This window comes from Gouania willdenowi, chromosome 13, assembly GCF_900634775.1.
Source record: "Gouania willdenowi chromosome 13, fGouWil2.1, whole genome shotgun sequence".
Classification (NCBI taxonomy): Eukaryota; Metazoa; Chordata; class Actinopteri; order Blenniiformes; family Gobiesocidae; genus Gouania; species Gouania willdenowi.
In genome coordinates, this window is record NC_041056.1 from 11,217,208 (window position 1) to 11,242,771 (window position 25,564).

Consider the following 25,564-nt stretch of genomic DNA (forward strand, 5'->3'; position numbering starts at 1 on the left):
GTGTGAATGATCAGGATCACTGATGCAGATAATTGTGAATATTTGGCAAAGAGGATAGTTGGCTTCTGGTAAGGGTTTGTGCTCTGTAAGGATATTATGGATAAAACAGGGAACTTTCATTCCCCTCAGATGAGGCCGAGGACTCTTTTGGGGACCCCCAGTGGTTTATGGGGCCAAATTCAATTGCATAGGTTGCCATATTTGTAGTCTTAAGGCAAAGTGGCGCATGAAAAGGGATCAGATTAGGCTTGATATTTCAGACCCTTGTGAAGTTTCTTATGGCATGAAATATTTGAATCTTATCAGTTATTTCATGATAATGTATTACGCAGGGTTTTTGGAAGAAAACGTTCTCTTAAGCAGATCCTTTTTCACGATGATGTGGTTCTCTGATGCTTCATTTACATTCCACCAGGCTGGAAATGTGAAGGGTGAAAGATAGAAATCTGTGGTGAAGAAGCCAATTGTCTCAATGATAAATGCAGCCTTTTACCTCTCACTCTCATCTTGCTGTCCTTGTCTTTCCCGGTTTGCTTCATGTGAAGGTGATAAATGTGAGACGGATGTGGTTTGGCCCTGTGAGGAGCATCAGTCAGACAGAGAGAGAGAGAAAGGAAACTAAAACGTCACCCACATTATAAAATGTAACAATATATTTTAGATCATAGTTGTGACAGGTTGGCACGGGGATGCTGAACATGAATCAATAGATCAATATTTGATATTTCAATGTCAGTTAACTCCTGTGGAGCCATTTCATCCTTACAACACTTTGTCAGGGGTCAATATTCTGTTGCTCTCTTGAGGATGAACTGTAAAAAAATGTCAATATGACAACAGATGTACAATGTGTGACTGCCATCAGCAAGCGCCTGACTGGGCTCAAAGCCCACTGGAAATTAACAGTGGCGTTGTTTGCTTTCCGCCAGCTAATTTCGTTTGATTTCATTTATTTAATTAAAAACACAGTATGCAGTAACAGATGCTGACTGAAAAAGAAAAAAATGGGCAAAATTAAATGTCATCCCAAAATTCAAATAAGTGGTTGTCTTAACCTTTACATCCAGTTTGTTTGGGTGCTACTTAATTTTGGAATACAATGCAATGCATTCTGGGATGCTAGAGTTTTAAAGGCCATTTGTTAAAAAGGAAAAAAAAACAACTATATTTTGACAAACACTTTTAACATTGGCAAATGTTGACCCATTTTAAACAAAATGGGTCAAAACTGTAACCTTTATTGATAAAGGTTAAATATCCTTCAAAACGCATAAAAATAACATAAAAAGTGCAATTACATATTTTAGAACAATGATAATAAAGTAATAATATGAAATAATAAAGACCCCGTCCATAATAATCCTTGCTGATGATTAGGTGACCATCTTAATTTAAATAATAATAATTATATCTATATATAATATAATTATTTTATATAGCGCTTTTCAAAAACTTTACAATGAAAGTAGAGACAATAAAAACAAGAGTACGTACTAATGAAAGTTTAAAGAGTCATTGTAACATTATATATATATGGATAAGTGGGTAATCAGCCCAGAGTTTCATATCCCCGTATAATGGGATTTATTCATTTACTTTGACTCTTTGTTCATCTTAGACTCAAATATCTTGATTTTACGCGCAGATATCTTTTCCATTTCTTAACAAGTCTTTGGACATCTAAAGAGCACAGTTTTCAAAACAGTAAATCAAATCTATTTAAATGGAAAAGGCTTGAATAAATTTACATTTAATCCGATTTCAGTACACTGTTAATGTTGGAAGATTCAAATTTAAAGCACATTAAGAGCTATTAACTAACCCTACTGTCCTTTGGATACTGATAAAAACCCAGCCTTGGATTGAGGCTCAAACTTAAAACTGAAATTAGGATTTATAACAGAATTTATGTAGATGTGATTAATTAGAGAATATAATACACCATGTTTCAGTTTAAATAAATTGCATTTTGTTTGCAAATCTGTTTATTATCAAAACATTGTGAATTAAAACATATCAGATATCTCATTTTGTATTTTGATTGTAACAAAAAGGGGGTTCCCTTTAACCAAGAGATGAAAAGGTTAAAACTGTATATGTATCAGTGTGCTAATATATTTATGTCAATGTTTAGCACATTTGTCAGTATTTTCTCCCATCCCAGATGAAGTACGTCCACATTGACGCCAATCATTCAAAATCAAACAAATGATGGTCCATTGGTAATAAACCAAAGCTTTGACTCCAGCAGAAAGTTTTTAGATCAGTTTGTGTGACAGCAAAATGAAAATAATTGCCATCGAGAGGCCAGATAAAAAAGACTAAAAGCTTCTGCTGGCTTTGAATGACAAGTCCAGATTGCACAGCCATCCATAAAACAGCTGCAGAGATTTTTCACATTTGACAGGATACTGTATCAACTAACAGAGCATGAGAGATTGTACACTCTTTTACACTTTTTTGGCTCAAATCTTTATGGCAATCGGTACATTTTGAACCGATTGATGAATTTTTTTAAATTTTGCCAATGATAAGAGATAAGGTTTTTTTTTTTTTAACTGATCCAGAATCAATATATTGATCTGATCCTCTCAAAAAAAAAAAAAAAAAAAAAATATATATATATATATATATATATATATATATATATATATTTTCTTTATGGTGTAGAAGTTCAATCTTTGGTTAACATTTTCTTAAAATCCATTAAGTACTTTTGATGTAATCCTGCTAACAGACAAACAAACAAATAAACACCAGTGAAAACATTATCTCCTTGGTGGAAGTAAATAAAACTATATGTCAAAATAAAGATTTAAGTGTAAATTTTAAATTTCAATTATGCATGAAAGCTTTAATTATACATAATTCAGAGATTAACATTGCAAAAGACTTTTATGATTTGTAATAATTATTTTTGGAGTTGAATAATCTAAAACTATTGAATTAACCTAGTTTTCTGGTTTAACTGTTTAAATTTTTTAGAAAACAATTTTGTGATGTTAGTTTTCCCTGTTATTTGCTGATATATAATTTTTTAGAAATTACCCAAGCTTTCTGATGAGCTTTTCTTCTGCACACATTGGGGGAAAAAAAATGACCCGTCCATCAATTTTCTATAACATTGTTACCAAAATAGTCTTTCCCAATCCCTTGTCTTATTTTGAGTTGTTTAGGATATGCAGGCAGGTGGAGGCTGGGCTGCTACTGGGAACTGGTGCATAAGGCTGTGAGAGCCTCCCATGACAGCTGGTCCCAGGCGAGGGTTGAAGCAAATAAACAACAGCACAGAACAGCACAGAGCCTGTCTTCTGTTTAAAAAAAAATAGAGAAATAGAAGAGAGATAGGAGCGGGTTAGGATGACAAGGCGTGCAGTAGCTTCCGGAGGGAGTAATGAGTTTGGCCCAGTTCCCATGATGTGCTGCTTATGGAAGATATGCTGCGAGTCGTGATTAAAAATGCCCTGCATCCCTTTATCTTTTGTCTTCAGAAGAACAGTTTGTTTTCTCTCCCGGCATCAGAAAGACGGAAATCTTGTGAAAGCTGCGTAGACGCTACACGACAGAAACATCTAAATCTAAATACCACTAAATCAACATTAGCCTCAGTTGTTTTCCCCCCAAATACATTGCTATCATTCCCTTTTTGAAAACAAATATCGGACGATGAAGGGCTTTAGCACCCTGAGACCCTGAAAAAAGGAGCAAGCAGGTCAGAAAATGGATGGAAGGGCTTTAGCAATATTGATCACACTCACAGGTCAATAGCTATTCATACTCCTGTTATTGATGTGTCTGGGTAAAGTGCCTCCTGCAGTAATTCTTTCTCTTTCTTCTTCTCTTTTGTTTATTTTCTATCAATTCCTACTTGTTTCCTTCACTACAGATGGTCTGTATCCACTGGGAGGTCGTCGCTGTCCTCCTCAGAGCAGCATTGAAGGACTTGAGGATGTTGAGGTACAATCATTATGAAATGTGTCACTGGCACCCCCTGAACCTTTTGAAGTGTCCTATTATTTGTTTTATACTACATTTTGCCAAATGCAGCCTCTGAACTCCTGCTTCCTTTGAGCCTCTCCTCTGAAGTGGTTTTCCTTTTTTCCCCCCACTCCCATTCAGAGGAAATGTAAGACCCACGTGTTGCTACTGGTTGTGCACGGGGGAAACATCTTAGACACAGCAGGTGGGGACCCAAGTACCAAGGCGGGAGATGTGGCAACGTTGGCCTCTGTGCTTGAAAAAGTGACACAGGCACATTTCCAGGCTGCAGCCGAACATGTGATGATAAAGCTTGTGCCGTGTCCGGCTGTGTGTGCTGACGCTTTCTCCCTGGTATCCAAGTAAGTATCACAGCTGTTTATTTACTGATTAACTGACATTTTTTAACTCCCTCAAATGTATTAAATAATTTTAAAATAATCATGTCTTGATTAGGAGCATGCATCGTGCAACTTGACAAATTATGTGAACCTTGTATAGTAGTAGTAGCTGCTATATAAAGTTTGCTTTGGGTGCATAGTGCAACTTTGCTGAATGACAATTACAACAGAGACAATTTCCACTATTGACAAACATGTAAGTCCAGTGGCCAAATAATGCAGCTGGAAGACATAGGCCACTTGCTTCTGTTTCTGTTTTTGTTTCCAAAAATTTTGGCAGTCACACGGCAATGTTTTCAAAACAATCTCCGTTTACATGAGACTGTTGGAAGTAGGGGTGTCCTGATCTGATATCGACATCGGTCCGATATTACCCTTAAAATGAATATCGGATTCAAATGTCCAGATTCTGATTTTTTCATTTTTTAATTGATTTTTTATTGATTTTAGTCAATTATAGAATACTGTAGATATTATGTTCATGGTTAAAAATTATGTAACCAATTGGTTAATGATAAATGGGTCAGTTTTTCTCATACCTACTGTTGTCTGACTAATGTTCTCTGTTTGAGGAACATCACTTCATCAAGCCTTTTCTAGCATTCCACACTACAAAATAAGTAAATATTTTTTATTAAAAAAAAAAAGAGAGAGGAGAAAAAAAAGTATGTATGATTCATGCTGATATCGCATCAATAACGGTATCGGCCGATACACAAGGCTGCAATATCGGTATCATGTCGGAAATGAAAAAGTTGTATTGGGACATCCCTAGCTGGAAGCATAAAAAACAATGTAGTATACATGCCAGACCAATAGATGGCGGTGTAGTTTTGAGACACTTCTGCCGAAAACAAGTAAGAGTAGAGCTTCACTCTTTAGAATTAATCTCAACTTCTTCAACAAAGTGTTGATTAACTTCACCCTCACTTAAATCAGCAGAAACAGATTTCAGGCCCCATAATGCAATAACTCAAAAATCATTTGCTCCAAAAAAAGCTGTAAAAGGTTTAAATTGTTGCTTGAACATTTGTTTTATTTAACATTTTTGAACAGTTTTGTGCATTGCATCGTGGGATGTGGAGTCCCTATAGACTGGTGCATAGAAGTGTTTTTACTTCATTCTTACCAGGATTCCTGTGTGGTTGCCCCTAAAAACTCTGCCAAAGTGACTTCCCAACACATTTCTGGTGTTTACACGGACTGAAAGTTGCAGCAAAACAATGGCTGTGGTTTATTTTAGGACTTACACAGATAGATCTGAGGGGATATCACAAGTAATAACAAGAACGAACTGGAACAAAAATGGCGTCAAGCCCAACACTGTCCTCCTCTTGTCTGGCAAAGAAATATTAGAAATACTGATAAGAATGACGGAAAAAGACTTCTAACCTGCATCCGTCTAACCTTCACTCATACGTGTTCATGGTTCTCCAAAAGTAGAACATAACACAACTGAATATTCAGCGCACGTTTTTTTTATTTCATCTTCTTAAATTGAACAATTAAAATTCAGTCATTATCTTCTTATTTACCTCAAATTAAACATAAAATGATGTTGCCTTCAAGGCAATACAAATGATAAATATAAGAAATAATATTATAGTAAATGTTTGTATTATTAATACTAATATATTATGATTATATTGTTATTAAATAAAAATAATAAAGTTGAAATTAGAAAAAAATAAGAATCAAAAAAATTATTAAGTACTATGAATAAATAAATACAAAACAAATAATTACCCTGCCTGTGTTATATATAAGTTTTATGACATTTACCACAGAAGGAGCTTCTTTGAATATGTCCCCTTTAAACAGGCATTTAAACTTGAAAAACAAGTCATAGCGCACACGTACTATTTTATTGTCGGACTTATGAAATAACTTAGAATATCTGCAATGTGCTCACGTACCCCTAGGGGTACACCTACCCCTGGTTGGGAAACTCTGGTCTACGGGACACGACATCCCACAATGCAATGTGTGAAACTTTTGTTTTTCGGTGCAGATGAAAACAAAATTTGAGCAGTAATTTCAACCTTTTACAAAAAAATTTTTAAGCAAATGATCCTCCACTTATTTATTCATGAGGCCTACACTATGTCTTTAACTGTATGTCATCATCTGTGCCGGTTGGTGCGTCATTTTCATATTTGATTTTGTCTTTTTTTTTGTTGGGAATTGATTCCTCTCAGCGTCTTCACACACTGTCTAGTCAGTATGTTTATGTGGGAGATTGACGAATTCTTCCTGTTTCCACTCGAGTGTTTTATGCTCTATTCCTGCCTTTACCTCATGCTTTTGGGTCTAACACCTTACCATCTTCTCTGACACTGTATGCAAAAACATTTTGCACTACCACTCCCCATCACAGTTTGAAAAATTGCAGGTTTGGCAAATTCTACTGCAATAAACAGAATGTGTACAATGCTAAGAATTTACAGCTCTCTCAGGTGTATGGGCATGTGGAGTATTAAGGGTTGGTGCCCTGTTCTATAGTTAGTAGCTTGACAGAAAGTAACCTAAGCCAGATATGTTTTTATGGACTTTTTAGTGGTTTTAATGTCTTTCTTGTTTTCATTGTATTTCTTTACTAGCACCAGATTTGAAAGTGACAGGAAATGCATTAGTCTTAGGTTTCCCATCACTACTTTCATCGTTGACAGCGTCACTCTGTCTTTACTGCTGTCCAATTAGAAGCAGATTATATTTCTCTGAATTGCCGCTGATCACTGTGACTGGGAAAATGTGTTTGTCAGTCATGTCGAGACCTCCGTCTGCTTCAGTGATTAATCTTAGCAGGACTCAGCTGGCGACTCGAAGCAACAACTTTTGATTAGTGTAGCCGCTCTGCAGCTTTGCCGTTTTCTCTGCTTTAACCACATCCTGAGAGGAAGGATAAAAAACATCTCCCATCAGTTCTTGTTTGTCTCGCTCACCTGTCCTTGCACCAAGGCTGATGCCCACGCTTGAACACATCTGTCCATAACTTACATGTTTGCTTGTCCTGCCACATTTCTACACAGGCAGTGTATTCTGTGTCCATGGGAACTTTAACCATACTCGCTCTGCTGTCTTTGCCTCATAAAATCTCCAAGGTGGTGTGTCAGCTTTTGGAAAATCATCTACAAATACATGTATTCGTGCCATTGACATCAGTCAAATTGAACTCGATGCCTGCGTGGCTGGAGGTCGTGTTTACTCTTTGAATATGCAGTTAGTCAGCATGCATACATGCCCACGCACCAGCAAACTCCTTTTCCACTAATGCTTTGTCAGTGAACAGTGTGCTATGATCACAACACCTTTTCATTTACTTGCTATAGCACATGCATTGAAAGAATCGGCAGATTAAAACTGCATTGTTAATGCTGCACTCATTGCCTTGCTTAAATCTCATCATGTTGTCTCTCTTAGCATCTGAAAGACAAACATTTACATTAACAGACCAACTTGGCTTGAGTGTTTCACAATTCCTTTCCACTGACAAATAATACTCCTTCAAACATGCACTGTTGGTATTGCTATGTGCGTATGCCTCCCTAGCTCAAACCAAACTATGCGTAGCAGTGACTTAGTGATGTCATATTTTAATGAAATGATTCCTTCAAGTAATTCTTTTTTTTTCAGTAAGTTTAATAATTGACACTGCTGAATTAGCATGATTGTAGTTTTTATTAGGCATGGTCGATATTAGCCTTTTGCCAAAATTGCCCAGTGCTAAATTTTCATCATAAAGAATCTGACAATAAACCAAAGACTGAAGGGATTCTGTGAGCTGAGTGCTGTTCAGCTGCTTTCTCAATGTTTGTCACCTTTGTCGACACGCTTGCCACTTAAGAGCTTATATGATGCTAAATTGCAACAATGCTAAACTTTAGTTACAATAAGTATTGTTCGTCAACAAGGAATCCTAGAAGGAAGACATCAACATCTTTAAGGAGGCATTAGTATGCACTTTTGTTTAGTCGGGTGATTTTTGTTTAAATTAACATTATTATTCAAGGAATAAACCAAATTATAAATTTTCCGGTGGCAAATTAAGTGTGTGTGTGTGTGTGTGTGTGTGTGTGTGTGTGTGTGTGTGTGTGTGTGTGTGTGTGTGTGTGTGTGTGTGTGTGTGTGTGTGTGTGTGTGTGTGTGTGTGTGTGTGTGTGTGTGTGTGTGTGTGTGTGTGTGTGTGTGTGTGTGTGTGTGTGTGTGTGTGTGTGTGTGTGTGCGCGCGTGCTCATGCAAACTAGTAATTGCTAGTAATCTGATTTTTATAGCCAGTGTAAACGTACATGCTTGTAAAAGCACATGCAATTATTTTTGCAACATTGCCTCCTCTCTCTACCTCACATATTAGTGCCGTGACTTTAAGAGCATATAATAAACATGTGCGTTTGCTTAAAACTGAGACAAAAAATGCTTCTGAATGTGTCATTTTGTTACGGTGGCATGTCTAATTAACACCTATACAGAAAAAACTTCCAAACTGATCTTATATATATGTATATATATGGATCACGAGAACTAGTTAAATAAATCTTAATCTGCGTTATCGGGCAAATACATAGAACAAATTTAATTAGATACAGTGTTGGCTGCTGTTGGTGGGTCATTCTCTTCAGGCAGCTCTGGTCACCTCATTATTCTGGCCATTTGCAGCTAAGGACAATCAACCACTACATCCAGGCCCTCTTTCCTATTAGGACTGCAGAAACCAGTTTGTGACAATGTGACAAAGAAACAATTGAAAAATAGAGGAACAATAAATATATCTGCAAGACGATATTCAATTTGCCATTTTATGAAACATAAGAAGGTTCCTATAGGTTTTCACTCTGATAATGACTCTCCTTCCTTCAGAAAGACCATGGGTTTAGAACAGACTCGTAATTACTATGCCTGCAGGTGTCAGCATGTGAGTCTTTGACCGTAGTTCTAGAAAAATTTACATAGTAATGACTGCCAGTGATGAAGGAAGAACTTCTTTGCTTCAAAGATAATTGATAACCTTGACTCTGATCTTGATGGACGCTCTAAATAAAGCTGCTAATGAGTGTGTTCTTACCTTTCTATCATGTACATGTACTTGAACAAGCACGTTTCTTTGTCCAACATTAAATCTGGTGATTTTACTGGAAGAAGACATTCTTTACAATGCTATAAAACAAGTATCTCCTTCCTTGAATTAATACTCGCATGTGAGTTGTGCTATTGAAGATAATGGCCATGTAATTCCCTGAAGAATGGAAATATCTGCCATCTGTTAAGAGCATCACTTTGTTAATTCCATTTGATATACGCCCAATGAGAGAGGGAGATAGGGACGAGTAGACCCCTGTAACCCTGAAAAAAGGAGCAAGGGGGTCAGAAAATGGATGGATGGATATGTATCTATAAATAAATCGTAGGCCACAAATGCCAAAAGATCGAGCACGATTATCATCTGCCCTGTCAAAACTGTTCCCTTGATATTACAAGATCTGCCTTACTATCACCAGCATCACAGAGAATTTCTCACTTCAGATTTACAAGATTATAGCTGCTACCTCTGGTAATTTTTTCTTAGATAAAATTAGTGTGTGCCTCATAGATCATTGAATCGTACATCACTAGCTCGGTTTCCATTACAGATTTTGGCAGAAATAAAAGCGATATTTCTAAATGTTGACGGAGTATAATTGCATTTTGAACACGTTTCCACTGATGGTTGTTTTGGGCTGGAAATCCCATCCCACTAGACTTTGCTGCAGGAAAATGGATGCTCAAAACCTTCAATAAAACTCCTGCATTCCTTTGATGTTTACCGTCTAATTTGGCAGTAATCATTTTAAAATATAATGCTAAGGAATGTTTCGGTCTCTCTTCTGTTTACATGTATTGTGCCATGTTTTCTCTGAGAGAAGTGGTCACGTGACCATGACGTGTATTTGCGGTGAAAGTGTTTCCAGAGTGCTTTTGCGAGACATTTCAATATCTAAATGTCTGAAATTCTTTCTCATGAAAGCTTAAAAACTTTTCAGCGATATTTGAATGTTTTTTTGAAATTCAGATCTTTCCATTACCAGTTATTGCATTATTTTGATTTTGCGCTTTTTCAAGAGTCATGAAAGCAAAGCTATTTATTATAAAAAGAAAGGAAAATGGTTGAATCTGTCACTTGAAAGTTTGTTTTCATCTCCATAGTAAATGCTCCATTTGTTGACATTGTTGTGCATTGCATTGTGGGATGTTGAATCATGGAGACTAATGCATAGAAGTCTTTTTATTTCAAGCTGATACTGCGAACAAACTAGAACAAAAATGTAGTCTAGAGAATCACAGAATAAACATGAGAAATCCCTGTAAGAATGAAATAAAAACACTTCTATGCACCAGTCTCCACGACTCCACATCCCACAATGCAATGCTCAAAAATGTCAACAAACGGTTCATTAACAGTGAAGATTGAAACAAACTTTCAAGTGGCGATTTCAACCTTTTTTCTTTCTTTTTGGGGTAAATGATGTTTGATCTATAAGGCATTTTTTCTAATAATAAAAAATCTGGATTAGCAGCTTTAATTGCAGCCATTTAATACAAAACAAGGTTGTAAATGAAGAAACTAACAATTACCTGCTGCCTTCAAAGACGGCACCTTTTCCCAGCCAAAACAGCAAATGAATAATGCATGAATGCTTTTTAAACAGTGCCGACTTTATGGTAATTCTAAGGCACTGTTTGCATGAACAAGTAATTTATTATGCAATGCAAATAATGAATGTCCCACTGACATTTGTGGAGCATCGCAGCAGGTGTTTAACCTCTGTTCCTGTCTTGAGACTTTTAGGCTTGTTTAGAAGCCAGACTTGTGCTTAGAATATTAAGTTCTCTGAGAGTAAGTTTGTGTTTTGGGGAAGTGTGAGAGAAGCATCCGTTAATGAGAGTCATGTCGAGGTGACTATAAAGCTCAGATTCAACTCACAGTGGCACTAAATGGGGATTTGGGGATTTCTTACTCAACCACTTCTGAAATGGGAATAAACAAGCAGCTGATAAACAAATCACTTTAATCTAAAATGGAGACGACCTCATTGTGGACAAATGAGAACATAAGTTGTCTTCTCTATTCTTTAATAACTTCCAACATCATATTTGATATCCAGCCTTTACGAGGGAGCAAACACTGTTGCTATGTGAACGTGTGCGAAGTGTGATCCCATGTGAGACTGAATATATGAGAGAGGTTTCCTATTTACCTACAAATCAGCAAGGGGCTTGCTCTGTCTCATTAAGGCTTCCTTTAATTACATGAGTTGACACAACAGAGTAAGTGTGTGTGGGAGCAAACAGATTCTAAAGCTGAGCCACTACTGTTCTTACTGACAATAGACTACTTCATGTTTTGAACATACCAGAACATACTGAAGAAAAGGACTGTTTACAGATGTGGAACACAAGACCAGCCTGTTTTATAGGAACTATGAGCAAATGTGAGTTTCAACTTAACATACAAACCACATAGTTTGGACGCTGGCTAAAAAATGGAACTTAAAAATGATGGACTTTCAATAGGGCTGAGACGATGCACTAAGTTCACGTTACGATAATGGGCTCATGATCACGATGCAATATGAAATTGCAGTTGGAAAAATAACTATGCTTTCATTTGACTCTGGACATACTTTCATACTTTCTTTGGGTATGACCTTTTATACTCAATAGGAAGATAAACAATATAAACAAAAATGACTTGTTTAAGAATAAAAAGGAGTATTTTGATAGAAAAAATGTTTAGATTTACAAAGAAACACACATTTAAAGGATTATGCCACGCTTTTTCTTCTTTTGTTTCTTGTATAATGGTGAAAATTAATGTAAACTGAAAACTGTAAACCCCTGTGTACGCTACAACCTGATGCCATGTTTGATTTTTGTTCTATGTTCATGTATATATGTGGAAAAACATAATGAAAATCTAAAGTGGTTAAAAAAATATAAACGGGTATGTAAAAGAGATACAAATGAGCAATAGTTACTATTATCTCACTTTTTCTTTTCCAGTTCTTTAAATCAGTTTTTGTGAATTTCGTGTGAATATCTCCATTCTGGGATTAATATAATCTAGTCAAATGTAATGTAATGCAGTCTAATCCAATCTAACCATGAAATGTATTACTTTGAACTCACCGCTCCCTCGTCTCTATCATGTTGTGTCAAAAATGTTTTCTGATTATTCCTGATGCACTTTAATCAAAAGACATCTGAAAGGCTGATTGGAATGACAGGCAGTGGCTGTCACGCTGTGTCATGCAGGCAGATGTACATATTTCCACATGGACTGATTTAAACATTTTATTTTTTCCACAGAAATGCATGCACATAAAGTCACAGCGTACATTAAATACTGTGCAGTGTGAGCAGGGAAATACTATAATGTAAATAGGTGTTATGTTTAATGGAGAAGTGCTCAGAAAATACAAATATACTGGTATGTATTTTTTATATTCTTAACCAGTGTCTAAATAAGTTGTCACGCTTTCATTTATTGTACATTTTGCCATAAATAATGTAGAAGAATTGTGTTTTAGCAGTGAGGTTGTGCTTCTTTAAGCTGTGAGGCATTTAAGATGTGCTGCTGTGTTTCTGCTGCTCACTGTTATCATATCTGCTGATAGAAGTTGACAGGGTCGCTTAAGGAGAGAGTCTGACGTTGTGCCATCCTTTACGACTTCCCCCCTGCTGTCACATAAATTGTTTCTTGATCTGTGTGTGCACAACATAAAAAACATTAATTATCTCTGTCAGTGAATCCCATTGCACATCTGTTATTTTGTGTAAACACGCATAAGCGGGCATTGAGAAATTGGGAATCATCCTACGGCTTCTTACTCATGTGGTAAAGTGTAGAGCTGCCCCAGCGAGATGGTTTGGATGGATGGAAGTTGGAATTTTAGGATCTTCAGGGCATCTTCCTGTTAAAGTGGAGCATTTGGAAAGTGGAACTCTCAAACAAAAGCACTCAGAGCAAAATGTCAGTTATTGGCTGTTATTTGGATCAATGATTCTGGTCATGGTACCATGATAATTCACATTTTAAAGGCTTATAGGAAATTTCTACCCCCATCAATAACTACACAGTAGCTCCAAATGTATGGATGAAATGCGCAATCCGGATCCGATCCGGATGAAACTCGGTGAGGTAATTGAGGAACCAATCTGACATAACTGAGTCAATTTTCATAAATTCCAGCAAGTTAATTATGTCTTCTAAGATTTCATTTATTCAGACAACTTTTTTTTCACATGAAAGTGAACATTAGATGCTTTGATGCTTTCCTCATGAATTAACTCCTAGGGATACAGCAAAGCAATCACCTCCGAAGAAGACTGACAGTTGTTAGTCGAAATATGTCGGGAGATTAAATTTCCTGAAAAAAAGTTGCCTGAAATTTCATAAAGATCAGTCAATTACAAAACAAAATAAGACTTTTTGAAATTTTGCCAGCAATAAGATATAGGGATTTTTCAACTTTTGTAATTGATCCGGGTCCCCTCCAAAATGCAACGGAGTCTTTTATGACGTGTGGTCTGTTTTTTTAATTTATTTTTAATCAGAAGTACTTAATTTATCCCAAGGGGAAATTAATGAATCCCATGTAGTAAATTTGACGTAATCGTGCTAACAGACAAACAAATAATTAAAAGTAGGTGAAATTATGAGTTTCTAGCAGATGTAATGATGAATTTTAGTCTTTCTTTATGACCTTCTACAGAGGAGTTGTGGCTGATGTCAATTGAGTACTGCACCATAAAATATGCATGGCAGCACCTCATTTTAGCTGATCTCCCACACGGGTACGATAATTTATATAGTTACTAATTGGCTTAATAAATTTCTGTATTTTTTAGAGCTTTTCACTAATGGAACAAATTGCTTTGGGACCTGAAATACATCAATTTTAACCATATTTGAAAAGGCTTTAAAATCATATTTTTATCAACCTTAATGTATGTGTCATGTATTTTTTTTAATGTATTTGTTGGTGTAATGAAAATGTGTCTTGATGTACCTTTCTATGTGATGGTTCTGTATATTTTAACTGTTCTTACGTGTACTAGAATTTCTATTTTTTTTATGGAACCCAGGAAGATTAGCAACCACCACAGTGCAAGCTCATGGGGATCCAATGAACAAAAGTCTGACCACAAATGTGAAGCCTCTGCTTAGTTTGTCTCGTTCTCCATGGCATGTTTTGTATGGCCTGATTTAAAAACATTTATAACACTTTGCAAAGCTGTGATCAAGTCAAACAAACAGTATCTTTCTCTCTTTTTTTTTCCTCCAGTCTGAACCCATACAGTTATGATGAGAGCTGTGTGTCCAGCAGTGTGGACCACCTGCCACTGGCTGCCCTCCCTCTACTGGCCATTGTCTCTCCCCGCTACCAAGACGCAGTGGCCACCGTTATTGACCGAGCCAACCAGGTCTACCGAAGCTTTCTGCAGTCGGAGGATGGCCAGGGATTCACGGGTCAGGTGTGTCTGGACCTTTTCTATTTGGAAAGGCGTCCTGTTCTGTATTCATACATAATTGAATAATAGACAAGTGAAAAGGGCTATATCTGGATAAAAATAGAACATATAAGTGATGGGCAGTATGGATTTAGGTACATGGCAAGGCAAATTTATTTGTATAGTGCATTTTCGATTCACAAGGTCACTTAATGTGCTTTACATGATTAAAAAGGAAACATTCAGATAGAGATGACAAAATCATAAGGCCTGAAAAATGTTAGGACAATTAGTGAAATTTGTCTAGGAAATAGTACATAATAAGATCATTAAAATAAGCTCCATAATAAGCAGGCTTTACAAAACAAAACAAATGATGGGTGAGGAAAACGCTGCATTAAACAGTGTTTTCAGGCCCGATTTAAAGAAACTGACGGTAGAAGGATTTTAGTGGGTAAAAAAGATCCACGTTCAGCACTTTTATTAATGGACATTATTGAAAAAGTTACAGCTTTAGATAACCATTCTCTGATTAATGTTGGGTGATTTATTGATCTTAAAAACACATTTTATAAGATCGACCATAAAAGTTTAAGAAGTATTTAGAAATGGTTTGGCACCTGGAGAGTATTATGCATTAGGGTATTAGCATTGAAAATCATTTGAGAAGTAGAAGAAGTCTTCAGCATCACTTTTGAATGTAGGTGATTTCGTTTGGTACCAAAACCTTTAAAGGTCCCATGTCATGCTATTTTTCACCCATCTCCATTTGTTCTAAGAACCCCAAAAACATAGTATTTGAGATTTATTTTCCCAAACTTGCCTGTTTTCCAGAGTTTTAGCCTCTGAAAAGTCACTTTCTGAGCAACTCTACACAAACAGGCTGATTTGTGGCCTACTTATGCATATTCATGAGTGGGCGTGTCTATAGACGGGACACTGACTTCCTCCAGGGCGGGCCGCCAGAGGATGGCCCGCCCTGCTCCCACCCACTCCGTAGCCGAGCTCATGCTGCTTTATAAACAGGAGACAGAGCGTGGGGGCGGGGCGTTCACCAGTACATACATAGACTGTAGAAAATACATACATAGCACTGCGAGAAGAATGCTGAGATGCTCACCTTTGTGGGCGTGTCTGTTTACTTGTCAATCACGGCAGAGAGCTTCCTGGAGGCGTGGCTTCTCCAACTCAGTGCCGCGTCAAATTCGTCATCAAAGTGGGAACGCGTCATCAAATTGGAGCGAAGTGTTTGTGCTCACACTGCAGTAAGAAAGGAGCAAATCACCCTCTACCTAATAATTGAGGGAATCAATTAAAAAAACACTTTGGACATGTATATGAAGCCCTAATTGCACTTTTATCATAAGCACAGAAAAGTTGATTTAACGTAACATGGGCCCTTAAATTCTCATTAAAAAACATCTGTAAAGACTTATAAATTATATAAACTCTGCATTCTGTACATTTTGGTTAGTAATTAAACTAGAGCATTTTTTTGTTTCCAGTCAACAAAACATTATCATTTCAATCAAACTCTGTCTTTAGTTTTTTTGTTTTTTTTGACAAATCTTAATTTGGCAGGCTTGTTGTTTATTTTTCAATTTTCGCCGTAGTGAAGTAGCAGTTAAGACTTTATATTTGTATTGGTAAACTGGCTGATGAAATGTGGATTAATACTTATATATTGTACACTGGTAAATCAGTTCAGCACTGCAGCCATTATTCCAGACCAATTATGAGTGTTCAATAGAAGATGCGTCAAAATTACACACCTACAATTGTACCTTTTGTTTTACTTCAGTAGTCACTATTAAAGCTGAATTGTTAGTTCCTTAGTTACTTGTTTGTAATTATAAAAAAATCTAACCTGAGGTATTTTAGCAATGCGTCATCTCATTTATGACCAGATGTGGAAGCTCCCCACACAAAGATGGAGGCTAACTCATCCTTTCTCCAAGCAGGTGTGTCTGATGGGGGACTGCGTGGGTGGCGTGCTGTGCTTTGACGCTTTGTGCTTTAGTAACCATCAAAGATCTGGCAGCCCCATCAACAGCAGCAGGAACAACAGCACTGAGAGCCTGAAGGTAGGCGCTCAAAGAGGCTGTGAGAGTGAGATGATACACTTTATGAACCCTAGGGACAAACACCAGCTGCTTTATGACAGATATCAGCCCATTTTCCCATCCATCCACCCTCTATTACAGCTTCTCCTAACTTACAGTTTGACATCCTGGGTGATTTGTCATCCATCACATGGATAAAGCTCGAACATTGAGTAATACAGACATGTGGCAATACCCTATACATTTCCCATAAAGGAGATTCTAAATTATGTAGCATTTTTGGAATGTGGTTTGAAAATACAAAATCCTTTCTAAGGCATGCTTTTCATTTGTTGATTGTTTTTAGGTTTTCAGTCCAGTTTAACTATTGTATTTTATTGTGGGCTTCAGTTTGTATTTTTTTAGGTTGCTTGATTATACATAATTGTTATATTGTAATGTCACTACCTGAAGTCTCAGTGGGAGCCCCTGAACTCATCAAATTGTCCTCAGTTTTACAGCCTTTCCTAAAATAATGGGTCACGTAGACCAATTTGTAAAATTTAAATTAGTCTTCAGCTTTGGTTTTTCTTTAATGGTCCCATTAAAGGAAAAAAACATGAAATAAGAAAAGTTAAAGCTTGTGAATTAAAGGTAGGGTAGGGGATTTTCGAAAGGTAGCATGATTTTGAATGTAGCTTTCCGGTTGGCTCCGCCTTCATCCTCCTCCCCCCTCCCCTCTGTGCTCCGTCCTTCACTCACGAGCACGAGCAGGGCTTCTGCTGCGCATCTAAGCTCATCGTCTGTATTGTGTAGGAACTTTGTTGTCTCATGTCTCATTCAGAAGTAAGTAAGTACTAAACTTTGTCATTATATATGTTATAAAATGCACGCGAAGTGTTGAGAATGAGCAGGGAGACAGGGAGACGTGATTGGTTTAAAAAATAAACGGTTTGTTTTTCTCCATTGGTTGAAGTTCTTACAGATTTACAGCTGCTAGAGTTGACAGATTTTCTTCATTCCTTTTTTTTAAATTCCTATCAGGACATTAAAAAAAGTTCAACCAAAAACTTAAAAAGTGTATCTGGAGAAAATCGCCTACCCTAGCTTTAAAGAGAAAGTAATTTATGCTTGTTTTTGGTCTGTCTTAAGTCTATTTTTTATTTTTGTACTTTAAAAGAGAGTTTTTCTTACTAAACTGGCAATTTTAAAAGCTGGTTGATCATTTCTGTTTCAGTTGGGAAAAAACATTGGATGATTTTAGTTAGTCATACAATTCAATATTTTTCTTTTTAAGGTGGATTACTCACTGTCTGCTGGTCTCTGCACCAGGATGTTTTTGTCACGCACCCTCATTATAATTGTTTTAAACCAAAAACAGGGAAACATTTCTCCTGTAGTGATTCCATATTAAAATAAATGAATATTTCACAGCTCAATGAGCACATTTTTTTAAGACAGTATAGAAGATAACTGAAGTAATTTTCATAGAGTGCAAATGTCCACCCATTTGTGTGGCTTGCATTAATTTTTCTCTTTTAAATGACTGTAGGATGATTCCCCCCTCCCCCCTCCTCATCTCCAACATCAACTCTTTTCATTTTGTGTATTTTCCTGCTAAAGCTAAGTTAAGTCCTTCTTCCTTCCTCACAGGATAACTCCGTTCTGCTGGGGCACTGCAGCCCTGGTTTGAGTTCAAGCAAAAGGCTGAGTAAAAGCAACATTGACATCTCAGCTCCCAACGAAGGTCAGGGCGGTCTGCAGCTGAGCCGGAAGCAGAGCGACTCATACGATGGAGATACTTCCTCCTCTGGGCAGCACAGCTTTTTTTCCAGGTGACGCAAGCAGAACGTTTTTAACCTGTTCTTGGTCTGATTGCTAAGAAAACAATATATGAAGTTTACATTATTGTTTGAAATAGTCATCAAGGGTTGTCCCTATTAGGTCAAGTGAGCAGCTTGACACAATGGGCTTAATCTGAAAGTATGGAAACAATTCTCATGTCTTACTTACACAGTGTGATGAGGTGTTTGTGGCTGTTGATTCAGAGCTGAGCATTAGATATATGTAAATATGTGAAGTTTTATTAGTTTGATTAGATAAAAAGCAGATGTTAAGCTGCACTCAAGTCATTACCGAAATAGTTTTTAAAGGTAAGTCTTTATCATTTTCCAAATGAAGGAGAATTATGAATAATAAGATTTTCATTGTAAAAAAAAAAGAATTTCATCTACTCAGTACTAACATAGTGGTTACATTTACATTTCAAGAAGCTTCTCGTGTATGTATCTATAATTTGCACAAAGAAAGGCCCAAATTGCTCACAGACGGATACTGCAGCAGTTCACTCATCAATTTCAGTCAGACAACGTGCAACACAGACAAGTATTTAATGGGTTCATATGACGCACCAGATGTTGCACGTCGGCCCCGGTCCAAGTTTGCGTGGAAGATGTCACCCTGTCTCACCTTCGTGCTTTATCAATATTTGCAGCTGCTCTGCCCTGCCTGACTATACCTATATCTATAAATTGGCTGTTAATGTCTATGGTAGCCAGTTTGTGAGGAAAAAACGAGATCTGTCATTGAATTTAGTCCAGCAGGAATGATGGAGAGCCCTCACGAGTTACAAGTACCATGTTACCTCATTCTAAGGAACCAGTTTTTCCATTTAATTACGTGTTCCGCTAGACGCACCATCACAGTCACTGTAGATGGGGTCCCATTAATTCACAGGTGTGCTGCAGAGTTCATGACAGCGCACCGTTCCTTTGTACTCCCTGATTAAATCTGAGTTTAGCTGAGGAGAAGCTAACCTTTGCTTTCTCAAGCCCCCAACTTCTGCCACTCAGTATTCCCAGTCCTTCAGAGTGCTTATTAAATCTGCAGACACATTATTTCTCACATTAGACTGACCTCACAGAGTCTTTCCTGCTTTACTGAGTATAGTTTCACTGATTATAGACTGATTTGATACCTCAGCCACGCGTTACTTTGTGGGATCAGATCGAAGATCACAGTAAGCAAAATCTGGGGACGGTAAATGACAGACATCAGAGAAATAGGAAGTATCTTTGTTTTCAAGCACTGGAAAGTTTAGCAATAAATAAAAAAAAAAGAGAATTGACCGTTTCTGGAAAGCAAAAGGATCAACTCATAGCACTTTGTTGTACAGCCCGAGACCAAAGATGCCCAATTGTTCCTTCAAAGCAAGAGCAGATGTTAGCTGCTAAGCATGAATACAACAATTTGCTAGTTTTAGACAGCATGAAACTGCCTGATTCCCTTTGAGATCTTCTTTTTTTTTTTTTTTTTTACTTTATTTTTGTAAACATTTGTAAACAAGACAAAGCAACAACAACATACATTTGGTCATCCATTTGTCCTTATGAAAGGAAAAATAAAAACATAGTAATACATAATAGGGATACAAGTGAACTTGTACATAAATGGCTCAATGATTACTTTCCAAGGTTACATACATGATCCATTTTCCCAATTAACATAAAATGTATCCATTTTCCCAATTAACATAAAATGTATCCATCTTCTGGTTCAATGCTAAAGTAATTCTCTCCATATTTTCAATATTAGCCATAATATTTCCCAGTCAGTCTGTGTTGGAGGATCAGGCTGTAACCACCTTCGAGTCACTGCCTTTATTGTGGCCGCTAATGTTATCTTCGGGTTAGGGTTAGGTATTTATCCCGATTTGCAAGGCCAGCTGGAATGTCAATAACAGTCAATAACCCCACTGAAAATACTTTTAACTGCTTGTGCAACTTCAGCCCAGTACGGTCAAACCTGCGGGCAATCCCAAAATATGAGAAAGTGGTCTGCCATCTGCTCCCCTCATTTCCTCCAACACAGACCCCCCCCAGTCAGAGCACCCTGCACACCTCTGATTTTTGGGGTAACAAAGTATCTTATTAGATTGCGCCAACAGAAATCCCTCCAAAGGCCCTTCTTTGTGTATTGAGTTATTGAGTAAAGTTTAGATACTAATTTCTTTATTTCTTTACCTTTGTACATGTCAACAAATATGTCCGCCAGGTTAACGTCAGGTTTCTCCACTGATTTAATCTCCTTATTAAAATAGTCCCTGACCTGTAGGTATCTAAAGAAGTCAGTTTTTTTCCAGACCATATTTTTATTTCAAAACTGTCTATTTCTCCTTTTGATGAGATTGTGCTAAAGGAAGTAATACCAGCACGACTCCAAGTTTTGAACTTGGCTTAAAGTGTGGGTCAGAGCAGATCCACCTCAGCTGTCGTGCCTGTCTTTCAAGTATTGGTGATTTACACTCCTTGAACCAGATTTAGAGAGTCACCTTTGTCCACCGATTTAAGCTGTTCAGATGGTTTTCATACAAAGTCCTGCAGCCCATCACAGATTGAAGTGGTACACCTAATTGAGAAAGTTCTAAATCCTTCCACCTTGCAACACATCTTGTGCTACAGCAGCATGCTGGGGGGGTCTTAATTGTGCCGCCTTGTAGTAATCCAATAAACAAGGGAGTGATCTACCTCTTTGGGATCTTCTTAATGGATGGGTGTAGGAATGTGACTGCTTGTGACTTTAAAGACAATTTAACTGAAAGGAATGCACGGACACGGAAACCAAACTGTAGTGATGTTAGTTTGATATTGGGCGTTCGATTGAAATTTGGCTGAAAATGCTCAATATATCAAACCAACCACCAAAGAGGTTAGAAATACTCAAAGTACTCCAAATATCTACCAAATATCAAATAGCCAAATATCTGTTGAATGTCTAACATCAAACCAACTTAGAATGCAGATGTCACGTTGGGCGACCATGGCTCAATGGTAGAGTGGATCATCCAATAACCGAAGGGTTGGGGGTTTGAATCCTGCTCTATCCAAGTCATTGTTGTTGTGTCCTTGGGCAAGGCACTTTAACCACATTGCCTCATATCAATTAGTAAGAATTGTGTTGGTGGTGGGCTGTAGGAGCAAAATGGCAGCCATGCTTCTGTACCACCACTGGTATGACTGATATGAGTGACTGGTGTAACTGAATAATGGTTTCTGTAACTTCTGTAATTCGCTTTCAGACTCCTTAAAAAAAGTGCTATATAAATCCAAACCATTATTATTATTATAATTATTATCAAGTTAGCGTTATCTATAACAATATACCAATTTGCAGCAAGACTGAGGCTCTTTTTTTGCCCGGTATACTGTATATAGTTCTCTTGGCTCGGCTTAGCTTACCTTTTCCAAAATCTGTTCTTTCAGTGGGGAACGTGTGCAAAACAAACGGTGTATTACATTTACATCCCGCATAACTGTAATTACAAGCATATATATTGCATTTGTACTGTTTCCATTTCATGGGTACATCAGAGCTATTTGAGCAGTCCTTAATGACACAATGTGGACTAGACATATTGACTTAAGGCGCTTTGAATACTAAAAACAGCTTCACAATTCACAAATGGCAGCCAATGTAAATACGGCGCTCAGAGATGAGTTTGGTTACTGTGGCTTTTGACAGCAAATTCTTGCGCATGCCTGGTTGAAATGTCAATTTGGTCTTTCTTGGCAAACATTAGCGCCTTCTGTATAATGTAAACCAGTCTGGGAGCACTGCAAGGATTTATTTATTTATTTTCTTGCTATCTTCCATTCTGCATACCCAGGAAAATGTGTTTGAATTGATTTACGGATGTTTACACAGAGCTAACCAACAGAGCTAAATCATATAAACACAACGGACATAATTGAAACTACCTTTAAAGGAGGGGAAAAAAAAAACATTCACAGTTTTAAGAAATAAACACAATAAAACATCCTATTATCAACTGTGTTTCTGAGTCATTGCATTGATATTGAATATATTAAGATATAAGGCAATCCTGCTGCTTACTCTATGTTTAGCAGAATAGCCACTCACTGTACAGGGACAGATTATTTATTAAAACAGGAATTTAGAAAAAAAATATAGTAGAGAAAAAACTAATGTACCACTCTTTTTAAGACATTCTTTAAGAAAGCACTTAATCTAATTTTAGTATTCAGTTGAGCATTTAAGAAACTTCATGTTAATGATATATGCTAAGGAGTCCAAATAGAATAGAATTGACTAAAATAACTTGACAAGACATTTCCTGTGATGTGGTTGTGGTATCAGTATTAAAGGGTGTTGGGGAGATTTAATCGTGAGGTTGAGGAAGACTTTTGTATTGTGAAAATGTTCCAGCGAACCATGAAATCAGTGAAACCTGATAACACAATAGGAATAATGGCAAGACAAAAGTTATATTTAAACTTGACTTAATTGAGAATAGAATAGAATACACATTTGTTGATTCCCAGAGGGGAAATCCACTTGTTGCAGCAGCATGATTAAACAAGAGGAGACAGTAAAAAAAAACCAGAATAAATGCTATCATAGATGATAGTAGGGGTGTGTATTGCCTTGCATCTGACGATACGATTCGTATCCCGATACATAGGTCACGATACGATGTATCCCGATATTAAAGTGTAAGCCGATTATTGCAATTGTTTTTTATATATATATATATATATATATGACTTAAAAAACAACTAATATGTAAATTTGTACACCATGAGAACATTATGTATGAAATATATTTTACACTCAAAGCTTTAACATGCCATGTGCCAACAACTTAAATAAAAAAAATAACATAAAATCTGCCTGTGGCTTTTAAACCAACTTTGACTTTATGCTTAGAACAACAATAAATGCAGAAAGTTAGTACTTTCCTTTTAGATCTTATTGAAAAAACACAAGCTTGTCAACATGCCCAGGTTTCAGCGCACTTCTTTGTGCAGTTACAATGTATCCTGCAGTGGAAAAGACTTAAATTTCTTTTTCTTTTTTAATTAAAAAAAAAAAAAAAATTGATATGGATTTAGATATGGCATTTAGAATTAATCCGAAAATCGCGCAACGTAATATCGTGAAAAATCGCCAAGAATAGTGCAAATTAAAAATCAGTCCAACAAAGAATTCAACCTGATAAAACAGGAATACTAGAGATAAGGTCTTACACAATCTCGTGTCATTTACACAAGTTTGAATGCGTTAGGAAATGAACACAAACAGCTGTTAGCTGTTTTAATGATGTGAATTTCACTTTGTCTCTTTCCATTAACGCTCAGTTTGATGAAGGAGAGCGTGGAGGTGCGTGGAGGCAGCAGCACCAGTTTGGTGATAAACCCTGGACGCTTTGATTTTGAGGTGTCCGACTGCTTCCTGTTCGGGTGTCCACTGGGCCTCGTGTTGGCCATGAGACGCACAGTGCTGCCGTCCGTCCAAGGTAACACATTCATGCATAAACTCACATCTTCTCACATCTTTTTGATATTCACACTGCACAGAAAGAACTAGGGATGTTCAACATGAAAATTGATAGAAAATGAAAAAGAACTTGGGCTACGTTGTAATTTTTTTTGCTATTTGTCTGTTTTTGAATGGCTTGGTCTCATGATGGTAAAATATGAAAAGCAAGACAAACACTTCAGTGAAATACAATTTGTCATCACACATTTTGTTGTTGAATGACATTGATTTTTTTTTTTGTTTGTGTCCTGGCTCCTCAGTTCCCACTAAAAATATCTAAATATTTTTAAAGAATCACATTAAATACATTTTACATTGTTGGCAATAGTTTAGTGCAGTGGTTCCCAAACAGAGGTACGTGTACCCATAAGGGTACAGGAGCACATTGCTGGGTAGTTGGAAAAATTTAAAAATTAATTTGAAAATAATTGGGAAGTGTTCCTCGTTCCTTCTTAGGCTAATTTTTAGACAAGTTTGCTGCAAACTAACAGTACTATTGCTTAATAAAATACTAAATGTTCTTGTAATTTATTCAAACCGGATTATTTTACGCTGTAGAGGCCATTGTATCACACTTCTGACAATAGGAGACAATAATTAGTTACAAATTACAAAGGAAATCTTATAAAAGTTTGTTTAAAAAAATAAAAAAAACAACTTAAAATTTCACTTGTTGTTTTACATTTGTACCAATGTTGTGAACAAATGAGACACAGTTTGAGGTTTAGGAGAGCCTGCTGTTCCACAAATGACAAAGCAAATGGAAATATGGAGAGGTACTCATGATATGAAGAGGGTACATGTGATTTGACAAAAATGCAAAGGGAGTATAGCAATTCTCATCTAGCAATTAATTCACACCAAAGAGTTTGAATTTTTGTGCAAATGCTACATTAGCTGCATTTCTTCCTCATAATTACATAGAAGGAATGTATTTAATCATTAGGGCGACCGTGGCTCAGGTGGTAGAGGGTCGTCTTCTGATCGAGAGGTTGGGGATTCGATCCCAGTACCTGACCATGTGTCGAAGTGTCCTTGGGCAAGACACTGAACACTAAGTTGCTCCCAGTGGTCGACTAGCGCCTTGCATGGCAGTCCTGTCCCACTGGTGTGTGAATGTGAGAGTGATTGGGTGAATGAGCTGATATGTAAAGCGCTTTGGGACTGCTTCAGTGTGGGGATAAAGCGCTATATAAATCAAGTCCATTTACCATTTTGCCATTATTCTGAACAGTAGCAATCACTTTAAAATGAAGTTATTTTATCACCTTTTTGTTTTCTTTAATGAAGAATGTAACATTTGTCATCCAGTATTTATCT

The 25,564-nt window shown here is 36.9% G+C and overlaps 1 protein-coding gene across 1 annotated transcript in view; it reads left to right on the forward strand.

Annotated features, from left to right (window-relative positions):
• The window catches only part of LOC114474302 (membrane-associated phosphatidylinositol transfer protein 3-like), a 68,353-nt gene that overhangs the window by 17,624 nt on the left and 25,165 nt on the right, over window positions 1-25,564 (forward strand). Inside the window, exons 2-7 of the mRNA XM_028464505.1 lie at window positions 3,887-3,957; window positions 4,120-4,340; window positions 14,699-14,888; window positions 16,826-16,948; window positions 18,560-18,741; window positions 24,064-24,221. Coding sequence (XP_028320306.1) covers window positions 3,887-3,957; window positions 4,120-4,340; window positions 14,699-14,888; window positions 16,826-16,948; window positions 18,560-18,741; window positions 24,064-24,221 — 945 coding nt within the window. The remainder of the gene's footprint in view (window positions 1-3,886; window positions 3,958-4,119; window positions 4,341-14,698; window positions 14,889-16,825; window positions 16,949-18,559; window positions 18,742-24,063; window positions 24,222-25,564) is intronic.